The 23,704-nt window shown below is 37.8% G+C and overlaps 1 protein-coding gene across 7 annotated transcripts in view; it reads left to right on the top strand.

Annotated features, from left to right (window-relative positions):
• ACSL4 (acyl-CoA synthetase long chain family member 4) overlaps positions 1-23,704 on the top strand; it is an 86,765-nt gene that overhangs the window by 14,252 nt on the left and 48,809 nt on the right. For 3 of the 7 annotated variants that reach the window (XM_053201539.1, XM_053201538.1, XM_053201536.1), the window contains exon 2: positions 17,538-17,588. Coding sequence is in view for 1 of the 7 variants with exons in the window: in XM_027054955.2 (XP_026910756.1) it covers positions 21,150-21,233 (84 nt within the window). In the remaining 6 variants the exon portion in view is untranslated. Of the gene's footprint in view, positions 1-13,836; positions 14,032-17,537; positions 17,589-20,789; positions 21,234-23,704 lie in introns of those variants that run through there. The other 4 variants (XM_027054953.2, XM_053201540.1, XM_027054956.2 and 1 more) reach the window with 4 other exon arrangements.

Genomic DNA, 23,704 nt, shown 5'->3' with positions numbered 1-23,704 from the left:
GTCTCCCTCTCTCTCTGCCCCTCCCCCACTCAGGCTCGGTCTCCTCTGTCTCTCTCTCTCAAAAATAAACATTAAAAAATGACGACATATTTTAGATTAAATGTTTCAGAAGTAATTGCAACAGGGTGTCTTATAGGCACATTACATTGCAGATGCAGCACAAGTTAAATGCTTCAGGGATAAATGGCAGTACCTGTTAGTAGGAAATATCAGCGCTGTTATCCTTATAGCAAGTTTCTTAGCTGACCTTTATATGACACATAGTACCCCTCCTTAAGCAGTAGTGTTTCACGGAGATAGGAGAAAGACTCTGCTCTCCTTGGGAGTTTTTAGTGCTCTGCTGCTTCTCTTTAAATCTGTTTTATTTAATTTTTTAAAAAATGTTTATTTTTGAGAGACACAGAGAGACAGAGCACGAGTGGGGGAGGGGCAGAGAGCGAGGGAGACACAGAATCCCAAGCAGGCTCCAGGCTCGCGGCACTGAGCCTGACGCGGGGCTCAAACTTACAAACTGTGAGATCATGACCTGAAGTCGGATGCTTTACCACCTGAGCCACCCAGGTGCCCCTTTAAATCTGTTTTTGAGATGCTTTTTGCAGATCTCATCCTGTGCATAATTTCCTTACTTTGAGGCGTTTTAAATTCTTAAGTAATGAAACCTCCCAAGTAATAAAACCTCTGTTAGATATGTTCCACAGTGGAACTAGCCTATTCCAAATTTTATGTTTGCCAGAGTAGTGGTGTAGCCAAAAGGCAGTGTCATTTGTAAAAGCTGGCAAGTCGTCTGGAGGTGAAATCGATCTGGAGTTTCAGTTTCTGGTTTGTGTTTTCCAGCTCTGCATTTTCCTTGATTGTTTTTCAGAACCTTGCTTTCATGTTTTGGCTTTGCAGACTTTTCCTTGCCCCAGTATTTGAAAGAAGTTTTTAAAAAGTACATTTTAGGCAAGCCAATGAATACCTAAGCAGTAATACATACATAACTGGACAGAGGGTAGCTATTATTATTAGCTTTTAAAAAAGTATGTAATTGTCTGGTTGGGCCATTATTATAGGGTCAAGGGTTGCCTCATAGGCGACCCTCCTTTCTGATTCTACCTATATGTCTGCTCTCAGTGTTAGTCTAATGTCCACTTACAATATTATCTATTGAATAGTGAGCTCCATGAGTATATGCTCACGGAATACTTTTTGAACAGATGTTTGAACAGATCTGTTTTTGAACAGATGAATGTGCATGCACCTGTGACAACCCAGGTTTTAAGAAACTAGGTTTTGAAAAATATTACAGGGGCGCCTGGGTGGCTCAGTCGGTTAAGCGATCGACTTCGGCTCAGGTCATGATCTCACGGTCTGTGAGTTTGAGCCCTGCGTCAGGCTCTGTGCTGACAGCTCAGAGCCTGGAGCCTGTTTCAGATTCTGTGTCTCCCTCTCTCTCTGACCCTCCCCCATTCATGCTCTGTCTCTCTCTGTCTCAAAAATAAATAAACGTTAAAAAAAATTAAAAAAAATATTACAAAGGAAATTGGTTGTTACCGGCTATATGTATTTTTGATTACTTTCCTCAAATAGAAATGTTATTATGGTGGTTAGTTTTCAGCAATGATGATTATAAAATCAAAGAAAAGAGAGACTGAACCATTTGTTTCCTGCATCAGTGAGTCTGTGCACAATAGGGTGACATCACTATAATATTCAGGAGAGGCCATGTGGTGTAATAATCTTCACACCTTTCTGTTGTCATGCTAGAGGGCATAGGGACTTACTGTCAAAGAAGTTTTATTACAACATATTCTTGTTTATATGTCAGGATCTCTTAACCAAATGCATTTTTTCTTCTAGATTTTTCAAATGTGATCTTACTAGATGGCTTATTTTTAAAAAATAACAGTGCTTCATTTTGGAACAATTTTAGATTTACAGCAGATTTGTAAACATAGTTCACTGGTTCTGTATATCTTTACCTGGCTCCCCCTTAATGTTAACATTTAATGTAACATTGGTATAGTACTCATAACTAAACTATGCAATTTGTTTGGATTTCTCTAGTTTTTCTACCAGTCTTTTTTTTTTCTGTACCAGGATCTGAAATTGTTACACGTTTATTGTAAAAAACCTGTTTAGATAAAAAGACAAAATATGGGTAATCCCCCTACAAGGAGACAACTACTGATATTTTTAATACACATCCTTCCATATTTTTTTCTATAGAGAATATATTCCCTATAGAACATTCCCCCCTACAAAAAAAAAACTATTCATATTTCCCTAAGAGACAAGTTACAAACTGTGTTGTAATTTGCTTTTTTACACTTAATATAGCATTTTTTGTGTTTACATTTTTCCTCATCTAATGCTTTTAACATAGTTTAATTTATTCCCTACCCTTAAGACATTTTGTTGTTTCCATTTCTGAGCTTAATTCTTCATGCCTTAAGGCCAAACTATGCATGTGTTCTTAATGCCCTGTCCATAAACCTGAGAAATAGGACACTAGTCTCAGTAACAATGGCTCATTAAGCGAGTGATTCTAAATATCTGTGTATTAGGTTGAATCATTTGAAACTGCTGTTTTTTTTTTTAACGTAACAGGTTTTGACTATTGGCAGTTTTATATGGGTCAGCCTAATAGTTGGAAAAGCTTTCTAAAAAAAAAAAAAAAAAAAAGAAATGGGTGGGCAGGTGGCACCTGGGTGGCTCAGTTGGTTGAGCATCCGACTCTTGATTTCAGCTCAGGTCATGATCCCAGGCTCATGGGATTAAGCCCTGCATTGGGCTCTGTGCCGAGCATGAAGCCTGTTTAAGACTCTCTCCCCTCTGCCCCTCTCCCCTGCTCGTGCATGCTGTTTCTCTCCAAAATAAAAAAAAAGAAAAGAAAAAGCTTTCTAGGTTATTCTGATCCCTTCCCGCTCTCCTCCTCCATTCTCATTCATCTGAGAATCCCTGTCCTCTAACTCTACTGAGTATGCCTGCATTTAGAATGGTGAACAGACACATTTTGTCAGGCAAGAGTGTTCACACACTCCCCCTTCAAAATTGACTGCTGAACATTCAACCTAAGCTCTCTGCAAGATAGCCCGACAGCTTGGTCTTCTAATTGCAGATCTGTATTGGATGGCCAGGGACACAGGTGCCACCCAGTGGTGCCTTTTAGAGGAACAGCTCATGTTTCTCTACCACCCTCCAACGTATCAAATACTTTCATTCTTTCCCCTTTCTTTTATGCATTTCCATGTTCATGGTCTCCCCTTCCTTTTCTTCTCCCAACCTATGCCAATGGCACTTCTGGGTTTCATTATACTAGCTGGGTTTCATATACTAGCTATATAACTTTGCAGTGATAATCCCTATTTAAATAAAGGCTTTGGAACACTAGTCAAGAAGTAATAAATAAACACACCGAATAGACTATTATTTGGTCTGCTTATGAAGTCCTGATTCCTACCCAAAATGGGCATTAAGTGTGTATTCTGTCAGAATATGGCACTTCTTGTGTTTAATTTCAAGCTTCTCAGTTGTATGGGGGGAAGCGCTTTTATATAGGTCAGGTTTGAAGAGGCATACACATCTACCTAAGAGTGAAAGATTTAACTTGGAAGTCATTCTTTAGTTTCCCTTCTGTGTAGCAGGACTTGTTAATTCATCCCGTGTTCATCCAGAAACTATTTGGTAAGCATTTACAGTGTACCTGTACTGTGCTAGGTCCTGTGGATTATAGTGGGGATCAAGACAGGCATGACCTCTGCCTTTAAGGAGCTTACAGCCCAGCAAGGGAACAGAAACTTGAACAAGTTTAAGTACTGTGCTGTATGGGTGCCCGCAGAGCAAATAGCAGAGACACCTGACGTAATGTGGGGAGGTAAGGAAGGCTTTTTAAAAGTGCTATTTAAACTAAGACCTAAAGGAAGCCAGGAAAAGGGAGAAGAGAATGTCCTTGGCAGAAGGAAAAGCATGTGTTAGACTCCAAGGTGAGAGATTAAGCTTGGTTCTTTTGAAAAACTAAAGTTTATAATGGCCAGAGCTTGTGAGATCAGCTTGATTTGAGCCTCACACAAGTCCTCACAACAGGTAGTAATAGTACTTCCTCCATTTTAGAATTGTGGCAAATGGGGTAAAGAGGTTAAACAACTTGCCCCAGGTCACCCAGCGCTAGAAAGGGGCACAGCCAGGAGCTGGACCCAGGCCATCTGGCTCCAGCATTTTGGCTCCTAACTACCATGGTAGACTGCCTCTCAGCAGGGCATTGTGTTACATTGGAGCTTCATGGTCTATTTCTTTAGCCTTCAATGAAGCATAGGACCTTATCCTGTTAATCTGTGGTCTTTTTTTTCAGATTGGCCAGGTGGAATACAATTTTTCTTACTAAGCTGAATATGAGGTTATACTAGGCACAGACTATTCCAAGAGCCAGAACTTATAAACATGTGAAAAATTCTTTAAGCTTACAGCATCTGGGTTAGCCCAGAAACTCTCCGGCTTGCTTTGGTCTTTTACCATTGATTGGGAACCAAGTACTTCATTTGATATGCAGCTCTAAGGTTGCTACCCTGTATTTTCCAGAGAATCATTGATGGGAAGTTATAATTACTTGGGTTTTTTTTTTTTGTAAAAAAGAATGAGTAATAAAATATGTATCCCTGCAAGGCTGGAATTTTTGCTTGATTGCTACAGTTAATTTGGCAATATCCTTTCCTCTGACTTTTAAAGTTAGTTAAAGGGTAAACACAACTTTTTAAATAGGACTATAGTCTTTAAAAGTCATAAATTAAGAACCTATAAATGGAGAGATCTTATAGTGGTTGTGATTTATCCTTTTATGTACTTAAAATATAAGCATGTGTTTTGTAAGATGAGGAATTGAATACTTCAGTTTGAATTTATCAATTAAGGTTTAAAATTTTTTTTTAATGTTGTCTATTTTTGAGAGAGAGAGAGACTGAGCGGGGAAGGGGCAGAGAGAGGGAGACACAGAATCTGAAGCAGGCTCCAGGCTCCGAGCTGTCAGCACAGAGCCCAACGTGGGGCTCGAACTCACGAACCATGAGATCATGACCTGAGTCCAAGTTGGATGCTAAACCAACTGACTGAGCCACCTAGGCGCCCCTATCAATTAAGGTTTTAATCTAGATTTCAGAAGTTGGATTATAAATATTGCATTGTATGTAAACTGAGATTGTCATAATTTTACATTGTTGAAACACTGGGGATAAAGAATTGTGCATGTGTGTACGCATATGTATGCATAATGGCACAAAGCTGGTACTTTCATTTACCTGCCCTTTTGTATATGACAGTGGATTTAATCAGGAGTCTGTATTTCTCTCCACTAGTGAAGGTTGGCTTTTGCAGATGTAGCATATATTCTTGCCTTGTTCTTTTGTGGGGCCAGAGTTAGAGTTATCACTAGAGTCACCACTAGGAATGTTTTTGCCAAAAAACGGGTGAGGATTCTGACAATAATTACACTGGGCCAACAGGTAAACCAGGGGACAGACTCTGGCAGACTGGCAAGTGTGACCACCATCATTTGAACCTGTTCACATAAGCATCAAATTTGTGGGCTTAGCTCCAGGACCAGTGGGTCAACCCAGTTGAGTTAACCAGCAGCCACAGATCGTTTTCCCTTGACTTTACAGTAAAAACATTAATTTTCAAGTAGATATATTATTATATGTTGCAGTGCAATCGTATGTGTATCAGCTGTACTCTTATGATAGTGTTTAGTATTGTGGACTCTGCTGCTAGGCCCTTTCGAGATTATTGCAGGACACACTCCTAGCCTTCTGGGCCTTACAGGAAGTGAGATTACTTAATGATACTTTACTGTTACCCGAAACATTTTGAAATGAAAACTTTGAGGGAAAGAGATGATTCAGCCTTTTCTGCCTGCTTCTTTTTGAAGCGAGTACGCGTTTGTAATGTGATATCACAGTTGATTGGAATGTCTAAAGCAAGTCAGTCTTAGGTAAGATGATACACTCTGAAGTTCAGAGAAGTTGGTCCCAGAGTTGAGGCTGTAAATAACTGGATACTGATGGAGACTTCAGTTCTGAAGTGCCCTTGCTTCAAAATCCTTCTTAGCCCCTGAGTGGAAGGCAACGAGGTGATCCCCACTTGGTGCCTTTTGCTTGTGATATCTTTTTGGAGAGAAGGCCTTGATTTCCCCTAGAGGGCTGATGCTGGTCAGACAAAAACCCTTTTCCTTTATGAGAGCAGAAGAGTTGGCAAGTATGATGGGGTGTCTATTAAATCTTACGCAGATATCCTCTGGCATTTGAGTTCCTGCTTATTTTAATAGGATAAGCGAGTGGAACCCTGGGCTTTTGGGAAGTTACTTGTATTTCATTCTGTGTGGAACCCTTTAGGATTGTCTGCTTTTTTGATATCGTGCATTCACTTGCCAGTAGTCGTCAATGGTTGTTAGTCACATTTTGGCATAGGGGACCACGAGGACAGTTAGCTTTAGGGAACATTTAACATTGTAGTTATAGCAAGAAAAAAGGAACTTTATTTTGCTTTGTTGATTATGTTGCATGAGCAAAAGAAGTTTCTTTTATTTTGAGTCTAGGTAGTTTAGAAACAAGTGTCTAATCTTTCGGTAGCACAGTTGAAGTCAACTTTTGGATCCTTTTACAGTGTCACTTCCCCACTTGAGTAGCACCAAATGCCTTAGGGGCCCTATTCATTGTCACTTCCCAACACACACAAACACAGATGCACACTAGAATTAATTGAAAGACTAGTGCTCTATTCTCTCCTTATTTATTAAATGATGACACTAATATGTTCACTGCAGAAGTTTTAGAAAGGGTAGGAAAAATATAAGGATAAAACTAAAAATCACTGATAATTCTACAACCTCGGGGGGGGTGGGGTTAACATTTCAGCTTGTAGTCTGCATACCGTTTGAAGAGGTTGATATTGTTCAAGTTTCCTCTTAAGCCAATGAAACTGTATATATCTTGAATATATCCTTAAATACGCTTTGGCAGTGCTGCATTTGATGAGTGTGTAGTATTTAATTATATTGATGCATCGTTATTTTACCAATATCCATCCATTTGGGCATTTGCAATTCTTTGTTTTTCAGTTCTTTTTATAACAGTGATGAGTGTTGTCTACGTTTTTGTGTGTGTGCACCTCTGATTAATTCCTTAGGATATTCCTAGAAGTAGAAAGTGAAATAACTAGGTTGGGAGTATGATGTAAGAGGCATATTTCCAAATTGCTTTCTGTAAAGCTTGTACCAATTTATGCTTCTGTCAACAGTATATAAAGTGCCTTTTTGTATATATTTGGCAGCACTGAGTACTTTCTTTATTCTTAATTGGCACTCCTTCTGATGGAACTTCCACACATTGCTGTTCTAGTAAATAAAAATTATTCCTGGTGAAATGAAAGTGGGTATATAATATCAACAGTTAGTAGTGCAAGGAGTTGGTGGCCCTGGATACTTTGAGAACCATCAAAACAGACTGTATTTTAGCTCCAAGAGTCTGTGTTTCTGAAAATATATATTTTTTCCTTCCTCAAGTAGTTTATCAATCTCAACTTTAGGGGAAAGTGCTAGGTTTTTTCCTCCTAAAATTATTGCTCCATGAGTGCTTATCGTTTATGACTTACCCTTTGTGTGCATACTGTTTATTAAGACTCATGCTTTTGTTGTCTTTAAAAACAAATGTAACTTCTGGAAAAAATTACATGAATTTTTGGAAAGTTTGAATTGTTATACTGGAGTACTTTCTGGTGAGAATCACTTAGAGTAACAAGCACTGTATTCAAGTATTGTTCAGGTCTCTAGTATTTTTTTTTTATAAAATTTTTTAAGTTTATTTATTTTGAGAGAGAGAGCAGGGGAGGGGGAGAGAGAGAGAATCCCAAGCAGGCTCCACATCATCAGCACAGAGCCCGATGGGGGGCCTGCACCCACGAACTGTGAGATCATAACCCGAGCTGAGATCAAGAGTCGGACTCTTAACCGACTGCGCCACCCAGGCACCCCTGGGTCTTTAGTATTTTAATGAAAGCCTTATAAATCCAGAACCATCTGTGTATCAAAACATTTCTTAAATAAACTTGGAAGGAAGGGATTTGGTATGTCCAATTTTTGATATGATGCAATCTATTTGGCCAAAATGTTTAAAAAATCAGTGTTATAACATTGTTGGTCCCAAGTCAAGAATTACCAGTGCGACAGCAATTTTCATGTGTTAAAACATTTTTTCCCCTATTGGTGTTTCATAATAGCGAAGCTATATGTTTAGGCAGACCTTACAAGGATTTATTGGTGTTTGTTACTTAAAGAAATTCTTATTTAAATGCAATTGAGTATTGAGAACTTTTAAGTAAGATGTGTTTTTCCCTCTTGATGCTGTTGTTAATTTAATCCTAGGTAGCAGAAAGGATTGGAACTTTATTGTTCTCTAATATCCTTTTTTTAAAGTTTATTTATTTATTTTTGTAATCTCTACACCCAATGTGGGGCTTGAACTCATGATCCTGAGATCGTTACATGCCCTTCTGATTGAGCCAGGCGCCCCTGTGTTCTAATATTCTCACATTCATCTTAAGAGTAAAGAATAATCAATACTGATGAGAAAGAAATTCTTAATTCTCCTGCATAGGGAAACACATAAGATGCTTTTCTAATGTTCTAGAAAGTAGACTTTATTTTAGCTCCTATGGTCATTTGGAGAAGAGAGAGAAGAGAATTTTTTTAATGTACATATTTTTAATGTTTATTTGTTTTTTGTTTTTGTTTTTGTTTTTGATAGCGTAAGCAGGGGAGGGGCAGAGAAAGAGAGGAAGACAGGGGATATGAAGCAGGCTCTGCACTGACAGCAGCGATCCCGACATGGGGCTCAAACCCACAGACCTCAAGATCATGACCTGAGCCAAAGTCGCACGCTTAGCTGACTGAGCCACCCAGGTGCCCCGAGAAGAGAATCATTTTAGAGACTAGTTCACTACTCTCATTTTAATGCCTATTTTGGCTCTGAAAAATCTGTAACTTTATAAGTAAGGAGTGGAATTTATATACATCTAGTTTATTTTTCTGTTCCAGATGAAGTCTAGTACCTATATTGTAGTTCAGGTACTTATTATTTTTATACACACACACACACAGAGTTTACATAGATGTGTGTGTGCATGTGCATGTGTATAAAGTTTATCATACTAATGGTAAGACTAACTGTATGTGTGTGTGTAAAGATACTAATTATAGGGGGAGAATTTGTATACCAAAATGGGTGGTAACATAATTCTAGAGTTGGAGTATTTCTCTTGGCATTGAAACTAGACTCTGTCTTTGAGCTTGGGTAAAGGCAATGGGTGTAGCATAAATAAGCATTGCTTCAAAACCGAGAAAGTACAACAAAGAAACTACCCCAGAATACTGCAGATTTAACTATGTGAAGAAATATCCATTGTTGTCATGGATATACGGGTGATATGTTCTTGCCGGTACTGACAAGAATAATTTTTGAGTTAGGAGTAGAACAAAGGACTTTCTGTTTGGCTAAAAGTGATTATAATCATTCTAAAATATAATGGTAGTTTTTTGTTACCAAATATCTGCCAAAGATGATAATGTAAACAGAAATTCTAGCTTAAGTATAGTATAGAAATGTCAAACCACTATGTTGCACACCTGAAACCAATAGAACATTTTGTCAACCATACTTCATTAATAAAAAAAATAGTTACAAATAAAGTGAAGGCTGATATGAATTGTGAAGGGAAAAAAAATGACTTAAACCAGCTGTATTCTCTGACAAGTGTTAGATTATTTATTTTGTCCATTCCAACAAGTATTTGATGCTATTTTCAAGCCAAGGTGGGATACAGAGGTAGTAAGACGCAGTCCTTGCCCTGAATGAGCTTACTGTTTAGATAAGTGATTAAGGCAAATTCATAAATAATACAAGGTAATGTAATAGAAGTTTCGAGCTGTTGGGGCGCCTGGGTGACTCAGTAGGTTAAGCGTCTGGCTTCGGCTCAGGTCATGATCTCACAGTTCATGGGTTCAAGCCCTGCGTCAGGCTGTGTGCTGACAGCTCAGAGCCTGGAGCCTGCTGCGGATTCTGTGTCTCCCTCTCTCTCTCCGCCTCCTCTGTTCGAGCTCTGTCTCTGTCCCTCTTTCTCTCTCTCAAAAATAAATAAACATTTTTAAAAAATGTTAGAAGTTTCAAGCTGTTGGAGAAAAGCTGTAGAAGTTCAAAAGAAGGCAAGAAATGTTAGCTCAAGGTATCAGTGAAGATATCCCAGAAAAGGTGGCTTTTGAGCAGAATTCTGGGTAGAAAGAAGGACATGAATGAAGTCTATGACACAGGAGAATTCCAGAGAATATGAATATGATATATATTTTTTCAAGGTGATAAATGGTTTCTTTTGGGTGGAATAGTAAGGCAGATATTTTTCCTATTAAAAATTATTTCATAGTAAAATATTTAATGCTGCTGATGGAAATATAAATAGGTACAGCCTTTCTGGAAAATAATTTTTTATTATATATTAATAGTTTCCTTTCCCACCCTTCCTACTCCCTCAATCTGCCTTTGACTTGGCAATCACACTTTTAGGAACTATGAGGAAATAATTTTTATAATCTTGAAGTGGAAAAACAACCCAGAAGCCACAAATGAGATTACCAATATGTGTTATTAAAACTTGAGAACCAATATTTGGCCCTAAGCACCCAAAACAACAGAAAAACTATATTGGGAAGAATACTGCAGACAAAGGCTTTATTTCCTTAATATATGAAGGTTTCTTATGAATCACTAAGAAAAAATGAATAATCAAGTGGAAAAAATGGACAAAGGATTTGATTCATATTCATTCATATAAGAAATTCAGATATAGTGACTACTGTAAATAATTTAATACATCCATTGAAAAATATCAAAAAAGTGTTTTTGGTGCCTGTTGAACAGAATTCAATGCAGTGTTGGAGGGGATGTGGAGAAATGGGCATATTAACACATTCCTGGTGGGAATGTGAAATGATGTATTCTATTTTATAGAGCATTAAAATTTTTTGAGGGGAATAAATTTTAAACTTTTACAAAAGAGTTGCAAAACCTAGTACATCATTTCCGTGGATCCTTCACCTAGCTCCCCCTAGTGGTAACATTTTATGTAATTATAGTACAATTAATTAAAACTAAGAAATTAATATTGGTATAATACTATTAACTAAACTACAGACTTTGTTTAAATTTCATCGGTGTTTCCGGTAACATCTTTTTTCTGTTCCTGGATCCAATCTAGGTTCTCATATAGTTGCTGTATCTCTTTAGTCTCTTCCATTTTTTTTAACTTTAAGTTTTTAATTTCAATTCCAGTAGGATTACAGTGTTATATTAGTTTCATATATATAATATAGTAATTTAACACTTCTATTCATCACCCTGTGCTCATCACAAGTGCCCACCTCAATCCCCATCGTCTATTTCACTCAGCCCCCCACCCACCTCCCCTCTGGTAACCATCAGATGGTTCTCTATAGTTAAGAATCTGTTTCTTGGTTCCTGTCTCTCTCTCTCTCTCTCTCTCTCTCTCTCTCTTTTTTTCCTCTTTGCTTGTTTGTTAAGTTCCACATATGAGTGAAATCACATGGTATTTGTCATTCTCTGACTTATTTCATTTAGCATAAGACTCTAGCTCTCCTTAGTTTGTTCCAATCCATGACAGTTCCTCAGTCTTTGTCTTTTACGACCTTGACAGCTTTGAGGAATACTGGTTACTTTGTAGAATGTCCCTAATTTGGGTTTACCTAATTTTTTTTCTTGGTTAGATTGAGATGATGTAATTTGGGCAAGAATCCCACAGAAGCAATGTTGTCTCCTTCTAAGTGCATCCTGTCAGGGGTATGTGATGTCGATGTGCCCTATTATCAGTGATGGTAACCTTGATCACCTAGTTAAGGTGATGTCAATTGTGTTTCTCTACAGTAAAGTTATAGTTTTTCTCTTTGTAGTTAATAAATGTTATAAATGCTTCAACTTTATTATATTGTATTAATACATATTTGGGGATAATACTTTGAGACCAGTTTTAACTTTAAAACTTTCACTCACCAGGTTTTCTATTTCCTTTATTTCTTCCACATTTGTTAATTAGAATTTTTGTATAAGGAATATTTGTTCCTTCTCCCTTGTGTACTTATTTATTCAATCATTTATTTTTATTAGTATGCCCTCATGGATATTTATTTTATTCTTTGGGATTTAGGCTAACACTATCATTATTTGTTCAAATTGTCCCAGATTTGACCATTGGGAGCTCTTTTGGGTTGGCCCCTGTGTTCCTTTGGTATGTCTCCATCTTTTTTTAAAAAGTTTATTTATTTTGAGAGAGATAGGGTAAGAGAGCAGAGGAGGGGCAGAGAGAGGGAGAGAGAGAAAATCCCAAGGAGGCTCTGTGCTGTCAGCACAGAGCCAGATGTGGGGCTCGAACTCACAAAGTTGCACACTGTATAGATAGTATGATTCAGTTTTTGCTGAAAAGCTGTGCATGTGTGAGTGTATTAGAATATGCTTACAAAAATGTCTCCAAGGGTACCCACCATACTATTAAAAGCTCTTACTTCTACAAGATTGAATAAAAAATATGCTTTCACTTTGTATTTTATATTTTGTAATGTTTGAGGTTTTTAAACCTCTTTATTGAGATATCATGAATATTTTTAAAACACATTTTGTTTTAGGTTACATAACTTTTCCATGAAGCAACATTCTAGTCTGTGACAGTCTGGAATTATCTCCATACTCTTTACACTATTACATGATAAATTTTGGGTCGTTTTATTTAGGTTATAACATTTGTTTAATACGTTTTAGTTGTTTATGAATCAAGTGACCTATGATCCTATGAAACATTTAAGATTCTTGGACCACTCATACTCAAATATATTCTTAAAGGGAAAAGAAAAGATTGTACTGTAGCTTAGATTTTGAGCAGTGCTCTCTAGTAGTTTGATTGACTTATGATAGTCATGTAGGCCTGTTTTAAATGTCATTTTCGGGGCGCCTGGGTGGCTCAGTCGGTTGGGCGTCCGACTTTGGCTCAGGTCATAATCTCGAGGTCCGTGAGTTCGAGCCCCGCGTCGGGCTCTGTGCTGACAGCTCAGGGCCTGGAGCCTGTTTCAGATTCTGTGTCTCCCTCTCTCTCTGCCCCTCTCCTGTTCATGCTCTGTCTCTCTCTGTCTCAGAAATAAATAAACGTTTAAAAAAATGTCATTTTCTTTTTCCTTTATGACTCTTTAAAAATCATTTTTGAAATAAACAACATTTACGGGAATTTTGGAAGCTATTAAATCAGCACAAAGAATATATATGAAAATATTAAAACATAGAACTCACCTGTAATCCTACCACACAGCAATAGCTAGCTAGCATTAATATTTGGTACATATCTTACTAATTTTTCTATGAATATCTACCCACTCAAATATGTGTATATAATGGAGTTTTATGTACTGTTTTGTATCTGTGTTTCTTGATTTCAACATTTCTAACCTTTGAACTGTATTCTAGTATGGCAGTTTTCATTCACTAGCACTTGTTAATATGTGGCTTACATGTATTTATCTGAAGCAAGACCATTGCTTAGAACATTGTTTTATAACGGACTCACCAGAATTTGCTTTTAGATTTGAACACCAAGTGCTCAGAACTTTGTTAATATTTTCCACTGTTTTCTGAAACATTCTCTTTTAAACTTACTAAGAGGGGTCCTTGAGACATCAATTATAGGAGGAAGATTCCTTATGGTTTAAACATTTACAGCGATGTTATCACAAGTTCAGTATTGACTTTACTTCTAGAAGAATGTTCTCAAAATGCTGGCTAACAGACTAACTTATTTGCAAGAGGGCAAAAACTAAACACATTAATGGTTTATTTTTAAGCCTGCCTCAAAAGATGAGGGTTGTCTGAAGTTGAACAGCACTGCCTTGTATTTGTATTGCTTTTTCCTTAATCACTGTCCTATTAGCCGCATGGACACAGTTTTGCTGCATGGTATTCGGTGAGTAAGGTTTTCTCAGGGCTGCCTCATTGCCTAATTGAAAGATGATAAACTCTAGAAGCTGTATTCTCTCTTTTTCCATTCACCAGGTGATCATTAAGTGGAAATAAACTATATTATATGCTGTATTCTGTTAAAAGTTTGCCTTGTGAAGGATTTCCAACTTCCTTGTGTTACAAAAACTTGAGTGTACATGTGAACTGAAAAGTATGTTCAAACTTTGCATTCTAATTTCTGCTAGATCATTCCTAGTCAGAGTCCTTTGTAAATAGAGCCTGCATGGTGACAATCTGCTTAGTCCTTTTATATGAAATTATCTCTTCAATTTATTTTAATAATGGGATGCTATTTTTGTAGGGGGGAGGCTAGGAGAGAGGTTAAGTTCAGGGTCAGGTTTTCTGTTGTACAGAAAAAATTAGGCTATGTTAGGAAATGTGATTTAGTTCCCTTTTATCTGCTGGGCAGCTGTTGCTTTTTTTGTGTGATGAAAGAAATGTCCATTAAAGTTATAGGCGGTAAAGTCTATCTTTTATATTCAAGAACCTCTTAGAGTTGCTTTGTGTTGCCCGATTGATGGAGGGCTATGAGACTGGAAATGTATCTCCCCCTGCCACCCATAGGTCTTTCAGTGATTTTATACAAGGTTAGTCTTTGTCATTTATCAGTTACCTGAATTAATCTGTGGGTGAAATCTCTCCATTTGTATATAGAAATAGGAAGTTTTCCCTCCCCATAATTCTCTTTCTGAGCTTTTTGGACTTTAATATGTATATGCGGAGATTTACTTTACTTGTGTTGATATCAAACGTTAGCCCTGTGGGAGAAAAATAAGAAAATGTTAAGTAGCATGGCTTCTGTTTGTAAGTAGTCTTAACCATCTGTGTTCACACATGTACTGAACACTGTCTCCAGCACCCTCTCCCCAAAAGTAGATTGTGGATATTCACTTGCATTGGAAAAGTAGTTCTATCAAACAAAAGGCATGCTCTGTTACTGATAGGTCCTGGTATATATCATCCTTCCCTTCATTGTTCTCTGATGGTAGCAAAGGAGAAAGTGACCTGAGTTAATACCAGCTTGTTAGTGTGGTGATTAGGCCCAAGGGTGTTTGTGACTTCCATTGGGGCATCTAGATTTAAAAAAAAAAATTTTAATGTTTATTCATTTTGTGAGAGACAGGAAGAGTCAGAGCATGAGTGGGGGAGGGGCAGAGAGAGAGGCAAACCCAGAATCTGAAGCAGGCTCCAGGCTCTAACTTGTCAGCACAGCTTGAACCCACGAACCACAACAACATGACCTGAGCTGAAGTTAGATGCTTAACTGACTGAGCCAGCCAGGTCCCCCCGCCAACATTTTTTTGAAGGGTTCTTCTCTTAGTCCTGCTTAAGTAAGTCCTGCTTAAGTACTACTGCGTGGAAATAAGAGCTCATTTCTTCTTCAAAATTATAATCGTGCCTAGGATACCCCAGTAGTGTTGAAATGTGCAATAAGTAAGCAATGTCAAATTACTGAAGGACCTTATTTTACCATTCTGAGTATTCAGATGGTAAGTCCTTGTCTCCTGTGTTGTACAAAATATGTTAATCTTCAGCTGCAAACTGACCCTAAATCTTCATGGCATATCCATCTTGAAGAAAGAACATCATGAAACTGATCTGTATATTCACTGAGGAAAGATGAAAATATCTGTAGGTTTTACCTAGACCAGGGCTGTATTTTAATTTGGAAAGAACCTTTTGCTGTTTAAAGGAAATTATTCATTGTGGGTTTTTATGGGGAAATCGCTAGGTGCCTGCAGGCACTTGGGGGTGGGAATATCTAGGTAGATTGACTAGTTTTCTGTGGTCACACTTTGTCTCTGTCTCTGAACTTGGCTCCTGTCCTGTTTGGGAGATGGGGGGGGGGAATAAGAAGTACAAATAAAACTGTTAAGAGCATGAATCCTGCTTCTTGCCATTTTCTTTTTATTTTACTTTAAAATTTTTTATTGAGATACAATTGACATATAACATTGTGCGGGGCGTACGTGTTGATTTGATACATTTATATATTGTTATGATTACCACTGTAGTTATAGCTGACACCTCTATTGCATCACATAATTATCATTTCTTTTTGGTGGTGAGAACATTTAAGATCTAGTTTCTTTGAAGTTTGGAAGTGTATGACACAGTCTTGTTGGCTATGATCACTATGTTGTGTATTAGATCTCCAGAACTTACTCATTTTCTGTTTGCAAATTTTTACCCTTTAACAACACCTCGCCAGTCTCCCCTACCCCCTTACCAACTCCTGATAACCACCATTATATGCTGTTCCTAGGCGTGGAATTTTTAGATTCCACATATGAGTGATATCATGCAACATGTGTCTTTCTCTGCCTGGCTTATCTCACTAAGCATAATGTCCTCAAGGTCCATCCAGGTCATTGCAAATGGCAGGCTTTCCTTCTTTATCATGGCTGAATATATTCCATTGTATGTATGCACACACCACATCTTTATCCATTCATCCACTGGCCGGACACCTGGGTTATTTCCATATCTCGGCCATTGTGAATACTGCGGTAAACATGGGAGTGCAGATATCTTTTTGCTATCCTGTTTTCATTTCCTTGGGACATATATCCAGAAGTGGGACTGCTGAATCATAGGATTGTTGTGTTTTTAACTTTTTATGCAACATCCATACTGTTTTCCATAGTGGCTGTGCAAATTTACATTCCCACTAACAGTGCACAAAGCTTCCCTTTTCTCCACATCCTCTTGTCTCCACATCTAACGCTTGTTATCTCTTGTCTTTTTGATGATAGCCCTTCTGACAGGTGTGATGTGATAGCTCTTTGTGGTTTTGATTTGCATCTCCCTGATGATGAATGATGTTTGAGCACCTTTTCATGTGCTTGTTGGCCATGTGTATGTCTTCTTCAGAAAAATGTCTATTCAGTTCCTCTGCCCATTTTTGTAAAGTTTTTAAAATTTATTTTGAGAGACAGAGGAGAGAGAGAGAGAGTGTGTGTGTATGTGTGTGTGTGTGTGTGTGTGAGAGAGAGAGAGAGTGGGAGAGGGGCAGAGAGAGAGAGAGAGAGAGAGAGAGGGAGGGAGAGGGAGAGAATTCCGAGCAGGCTCCGCACTGTCAGCACAGAGCTCGACACCCAGACTCAAACTCATGAACCACGAGATCATGATCTGATCTGAAACCAAGAGCTGGATGCTTCACCGAGTGAGCCACCCAGATACCCCCTCCACTCATTTTTTAATCTTGCCATTTTTTCCCCACAGAGTTTTGACTACGGTTTCTTAATCAGGCTCAATTACTTTTCTGAGATTCTAATAGCATTACTTCTAGCCAGATCATCTCTAGTCATTTCTTGGTTTTCCTTTGATACCTGGCTCATCATGAGCTAAGGTGCACAGGTAATGCAAAACAGCACTTGAGTTTTGGTTTTTTTTAAAGGAGTTCTTTTCTCATGTCATTGTAGCCATAAGTGTTGTCTTTTATTGCAGATTGAAATCAAAGAAGATAGACGTGTTCTTCTTGAGAGAAAAAGGAAATCTGTAAGTATTTGTTCTTTAAAAATTCTAACTTTGTAATTTTATCAGCTTTTGGAGAAAATTAAGTTTTAACCATACTAACAGGCGTCTTGACTCATTTTGTAGTGGAAAAACCCTGCCAATGTTTGTCTTAAAAAGGCAGGATTTGGAAAAGTAAAGTGGGAAAACTTTTCACCCTGTACACCTTGTAAAATTTAGACCATCATCACTCATTTATAAAAGGGGAGGTGATAATTGAAATCTAAGTAAAATCTTTTTCCTTGAGTGGTACCAAAACATGGACTCACAGATTGGAGTTCCAGTTCTGACTCTTGAGGCTTACAGGCTGTTGAGTGTCTTTGACAAGGTATCTTGCTTCCCTTTGCATCAATTTCCTCATCTGTAATGAGGTTCATTATTACTGATGAAGATAGATCTGTAGTAGCATATATCCTCCCTAATAAATTAAACCTTATTCCAGTTACTGTTTCTCAAAACTGACTTAAATATATTCCTGATTTTCAGAGTTGTAAGTATTAGTCCTGTCCTTCGCTGAAGCATCTACTCTAGACCATAGCATGGAATCAAAGAAATACAACAGAGCACTTAAATTAGAATCACAGTGTTTGAGTCTTGGACATTGAAAATTATCTAGTCTAGTATTTCCCAAACATTGATTTTCAGACAAATGCTGGTCAGTGAAGAGTTTTTATTGGTCCACGGTGAAGTGAGGAGAGTAAGGACAATGGGCCATTTGTTTCTTAAAGCTAAACTCTTCCCATTTACACGATTACTTGTTATTATAAGATCTGTCCATCTAATTTGGGGGATTAAATACATTCTATCTTCTATGAAATGATGGTGATAGCAAATGGTAGGGGTTTTTTTTGTTTGTTTTGTTTTTTTTTTTAAAATGTCCATACCTGGCCAAAAAAAAAAAAAAAAGGCAGCTGTGTTATTTCTCTCACCATCCTTTTTTTGTTTCAAAAACTTACTGGTCTGTGATATCTTAAAATAAGAACCCAGCTTTCTCATTTTACAGATGAGGAAACAGGCAAGAAGTTATTTAATTTGTTCCAGGTCTTACAGTTCAGCAAGCTGCTAAACCAGGACCAAAACCCTGTATACAATGCTGCCTCTCTTGTATTTCTGGTCTTTCTATGAATCGCTTTAATTATAATAGGTTATAAACTTGAAACAGACGAACTGGTAGTTTTCATGTGCTAATCACTATTTTTGAATTGCAAGTGTAAAGAAATTCAAGACTTGATGTTCTTGTATAGCTCAGTGCTAAAGTGGACCGATTATTAGTTTGCATTAGAAAAACCTTAAGCGCAGCCAGAAATTTTCATAAGCAGACCTGAATTCACTGTCTCTGAATTCAGCTACTTAGCACACTACGCCGGGATTGATCAAAGAAGTAAGATACCAGTGAGGTTAGTGTTTTCTTTGGGAAATAGACTGTGGTTCCATTGTGAGGGCAGTAGTATTCGGACTTGTATAGTTTATTTATCCACAGAGAGTTTGTTTCCTTTCTCCCTCCCTACTTCTCTCTCTCTCTCTCTCTCTCTCACGCACACACACACACACACACACACACACACACACACACACTGCAAACATAGATAAACATTTATAGCAATCGGCCTACAGCCCATCTAGATAGGTAAGAGAAAAAACTACCAAGGCAAAGAGTGGGAGTTGCCAAAAAGCATTAGCAGAAACATAAGGCCAATTGTGTTCAGGAGTGTGTACAGGTTCTTGGGAGTGTCTTTGACACTTTAGAGACTCCTCTTCAGTTGGCAGAGCTTGGCCTTGCTTATCCCAAAATACACTTCAAAACAGAAATACCGAATTCCATTTCCCTCCCTCCCTCACCTTAGTGAAACATGCATGGGCCAGGTAAACAAATGAACGTGAAGAGAGCAGAATGGAAAGTATTCCTCATCCCTAGTATGGAGACATTGACTCTATGAGTACTTTTCCATGGCTTCTTGTATTTAGCTTCATAAATACATACTTTAGTTAATAATTTTTTAATTTCTAAAATGTGAGGCACCCCACCCCCCATAATATACATTTTGCATGATCTGTCTTTGGAATATCTGTGCCCTTCTCTTTACCAGTGCTAATATTTGAGAGTTGACTGAATGGTTACAGGATTTCAGTCTTCAACAGATTGATCAGTCTTTGAGTTCTTTTATTAGTCTCACTTATAAAGATGTGTTTAATACTGAAGAGCAGAGTGAGCTTTAAAAAAAAAACAAAACAGGGTCATCCAGTTTCACATGGTGGCCATGGGGTTGAATTTTAGTGACTTATTTGGCCATTTTGTAAGAAATAAAGATTACATTGTTGCATAATTTTTAACAGTATAAAGTACTGGGTAACTACATTAACAAAGAACTAACCTGTTAGACTGGCTCCTCTAGCAAATGTGGAGGGTAAATCATGTGGCAAAAAAGGTATAGTTGCAAAATTCTCCCTGCTACACAAAGTTATTACTATGGGAGTATTACTGCTGGTCACAGATTTTTTTTTGTAATCTATGCTTGTAGTTTGTATTACTTTATTGTTGACAAGTAGGTAACATGACAGGAGATACAGTGTGTGTAACTTTCACTTGGACAAAATACATTTATTATAACTAAGTTAATTTGATTTTTAAAATTTTTTTAATGTTTATTTATTTTTGAGAGAGAGAGAGAAGCAGAGAGAGAGAGACACAGAATCCGAAGCAGGCTCCAGGCTCCGAGCTGTCAGCACAGAGTCCAATGTGGGGCTCAAACTCATGAACTGTGAGATCATGACCTGAGCTGCAGTTGGATGCTCAACCGACTGAGCCAGCCAGGCTCCCCTAATTTAAAGTGAAGTTCTGTAACCCAATTATTTTTGATTAGCATTTGTTAAAACCATAACTGTGTTCCTTTGGAGAAAAATTACCTAGGCAATAGAAGACTTTACAGACAAAATTAAAGGCTACGCCACGGTGCGATGCGCCCCCTAATTCAGCAGCATGGTTTTGTTTACAGGGATCTGTAGCAGTTAATTTTCAGCAGTAGCTGCAGAACATTGAAATGGGCACTGTGCTATCTACTCACCCTTTATGGCACTGAACCCTTTTTTATGTTTCTCCAAACATGTACCTCTCAGAACTTAGTTTTTCTTCCCTTTTCCAGGTGTCTGATAAAGTTGGATGGTAACATCATGCTTCGTCAGTATGTGGCCATTACTAACATGGTTTATCCTCACAATTCCTTAAATGCAAGCTTTGGGTAAAATCCATACAACCAACTCCTGACTTTTGAAAGCTTCAGAATATTTAAAAATCAAGTGTGTGATGATCACTTAAAATGGGGAATAGATATATAATTACACAATGTATGTGAAATGTGTAGGCAGCAACATTGGCTCCCAGATCTCCTCATTTCAACACATTAGATCACCTTATTTCAACACATATAGATAGGATCCCAATTACAAGATCCTATGACCTAGAAAAAACATAATCTGATGCATGCTGGGGATGTTCTTAAGGCATTATGGGAGGGAACTTTTGCTGCAGTGTGAAAGAACATCTTCAACATGGCAGCTGAGGTGCTTTCTTTGCTGGGAAAAGCTGGGAAGAGACTGGCAGGATGGCGACTTCAGGAGTTAATAACTCTCCAGGTGATGAAGTAGACAGGCTTGGTTAATCTTGTTAGAGACGCACCCAAAGATCAGTCATAGTTGTGAGACGCTGCTGGTCAAAAAAAAAAAAAAAAAAAAAAAAAAAGCTTGCTAGGCACAGGTGCAGTGAGTTGGGATAGGGCATGTATATGTTCACCCTAGGTCTTTGTTTCTGTTTTGCTTTTTCAGTTTTCAAATGTATTCTTCTAATTGCTATGTATCGGATTTAAAGCTTGATTGTACAGATTATGCCATATTGATTAGATTGGTCTGTCAATTTGAATCAGGTGAGACTTACAAGGGGCTGATGAATATATCTTTCACAAGATGATTCAGTCTTGCAGACTAACAGCAAAAGATCCTACTAGCTACTCTTTTAATGCCTTTTATTTTCTTAAAACAGTAATATTTTTAAAGTTTCACTATTAAAATATTAAGTGAATTCTATTGTAATATAGCTCCTGTAAAGTTTGATTTCATTAACCAAATGCAGCTATTCTTTTAACATTGTATTTGAGCTTTCTCCTGTATGTTAATATCGTTTGGAACTTTTTAAAGAACGTGTGAAAGAAACTAGGATTTTAAAAAAAGCACTCCACCCCTTTACAAAAGTCTTGGTGATGCAACATCTGGGTAGAAATATGATCTTTTAAAGAGCCACAGGTACGCTTTATCTGTTTAATCTCTTTGAAATTTTATAATTGTTTCCTGATTTAATGTTTAGTGCATATGGCTACTCCTTTTCAGAAGGCAACTTGTTTCTTTATTTGGTATTTAAATTATCCTTAAATAACGTGTGACTTGAAAATGTGATTTCTTCAAGTAGCACTCACACAGTTCATTGTTGGTTTTCAAATTGATGCCTTTTACATTTTGATAAAGTCCTGTGCAAGGACAGGTGAAGTTAATTTGTCCTTATTGCGTATTTCAGGTTGGCAAATGCATGGGTCCTTGCTTGGTTTACTCCATTTTCTCAAACTTCTGAAAAAAAAATGTCTTGGCATTAATCGACTTCAGTTTATGAGTTTTTCTCTTTCATTCTTAAATTGATGTTGTGTCACATGCTTCTGGGGGAGATGATTTCTTCTTTTAAATTCAGATTTTAATCAATATGTAGTATGTGTTTACTTTGCATATGCTAAAGCTTAAATGTATCACTAATGCTTTTGTGTTTTAACCTAACTATCTGAGAGCGTTTGAAGTAACTGGAATGAAATACTTAACATTAAACTTGACCTCAGGACAAAAAGTAAAAGAAAATTTTATCTGATTTTCCACTAAGACTTCTAGGACTTACTAGATGCCTAAAGGGCTTTTTTTCCCCACCCATAAAAATGCCTTAGGATTTAGGACAGATCAGTGCTCAAAATTGCTGCCAGGATTTCTTCATACACAAGGTTTGTCACTGTCACCTATTTGGATTATACCAGTATGATCAGGGTCACAGACAGTATAGCTGAAAGCATAGACTTTAAAATCTATTAGACCTGGGTCAAAATCCCTGCTTTGCTGTGTCACCTTGGGCATATTATCTCTCTGAGACAGTTGCCTCATCAGTAAAATGAGGGGACTACCTCAAAGGGGTTTCCTGAAGTATTAAATGAGATAATGCATCTAAAGGATCAAGCGTGGTGCCTAGCCCATAGTAAATGCTCAGTATGTAGTTATTAATCTGATTTCCATGTGGAACGGTAAACATCAGCAGGGACAGTGAATTATTTTGTGACTGAAAAGGATGGCCTTCCCTTTCCTGGTTGCCATACAAGTGAATTACTTGATTTCAAGGAAGCACAGCTGAGAGTTCATGTCCTCTGGTAGGGCAGCAGTATCACTCTTCATACATGTAAGGACAGCATACCTTTGTGAAAGGCATTGGTGAAAAAGCACATAGTACCAATTGTGTAGCCTTCATGCTTTTCTTTATTTTTTTTAAGTTTATTTCCTTAGAGTGAGTGAGCTGGGGAGGGGTTGAGAGAGACAGAGAGAGAGACAGAGAGAGAATATCCCAAGCAGGCTCTACACTGCCAGCGTGGAACCCCATGCCTAGCTCGAACACAAGAACTGTGAGATCATGATCTGAGCCAAAATCTAGAGTCTTACCTGACTGAGCCACCTAGCTGCCCCAAGACTTCAGGCTTTTATTATTTTTTATTGTTTAAAAAAATAACTTTAATGTTTTATTTATTTTTGAGAGAGAGAGAGAGAGAAAGAGAGCAAGCGAGCAAGCTGGGGAGGGGCAGAGAGAGAGGGAGATACAGAATCCGAAGCAGGGTCCAGGCTCTAAGCTGTCTGCACAGAGCCGACATGGGGCTCGAACTCCCGAACCATGAGATTATAACCTGAGCTAAAGTTGGACGCCTAACTGACTGAGCCACCCAGGTGCACCCCAAGCCTTCAGGCTTTTGTAACAGCAATCTTTCACTTCTGTGCAACAGGCAGATTTACACTTTTTTTTTTTTTGAGAGGGAGAG

This window comes from Acinonyx jubatus, chromosome X (assembly GCF_027475565.1).
Source record: "Acinonyx jubatus isolate Ajub_Pintada_27869175 chromosome X, VMU_Ajub_asm_v1.0, whole genome shotgun sequence".
NCBI lineage: Eukaryota > Metazoa > Chordata > Mammalia > Carnivora > Felidae > Acinonyx > Acinonyx jubatus.
Note: the sequence above shows the minus strand (reverse complement) of the source record. Positions and strands in the feature narration are given on the sequence as shown.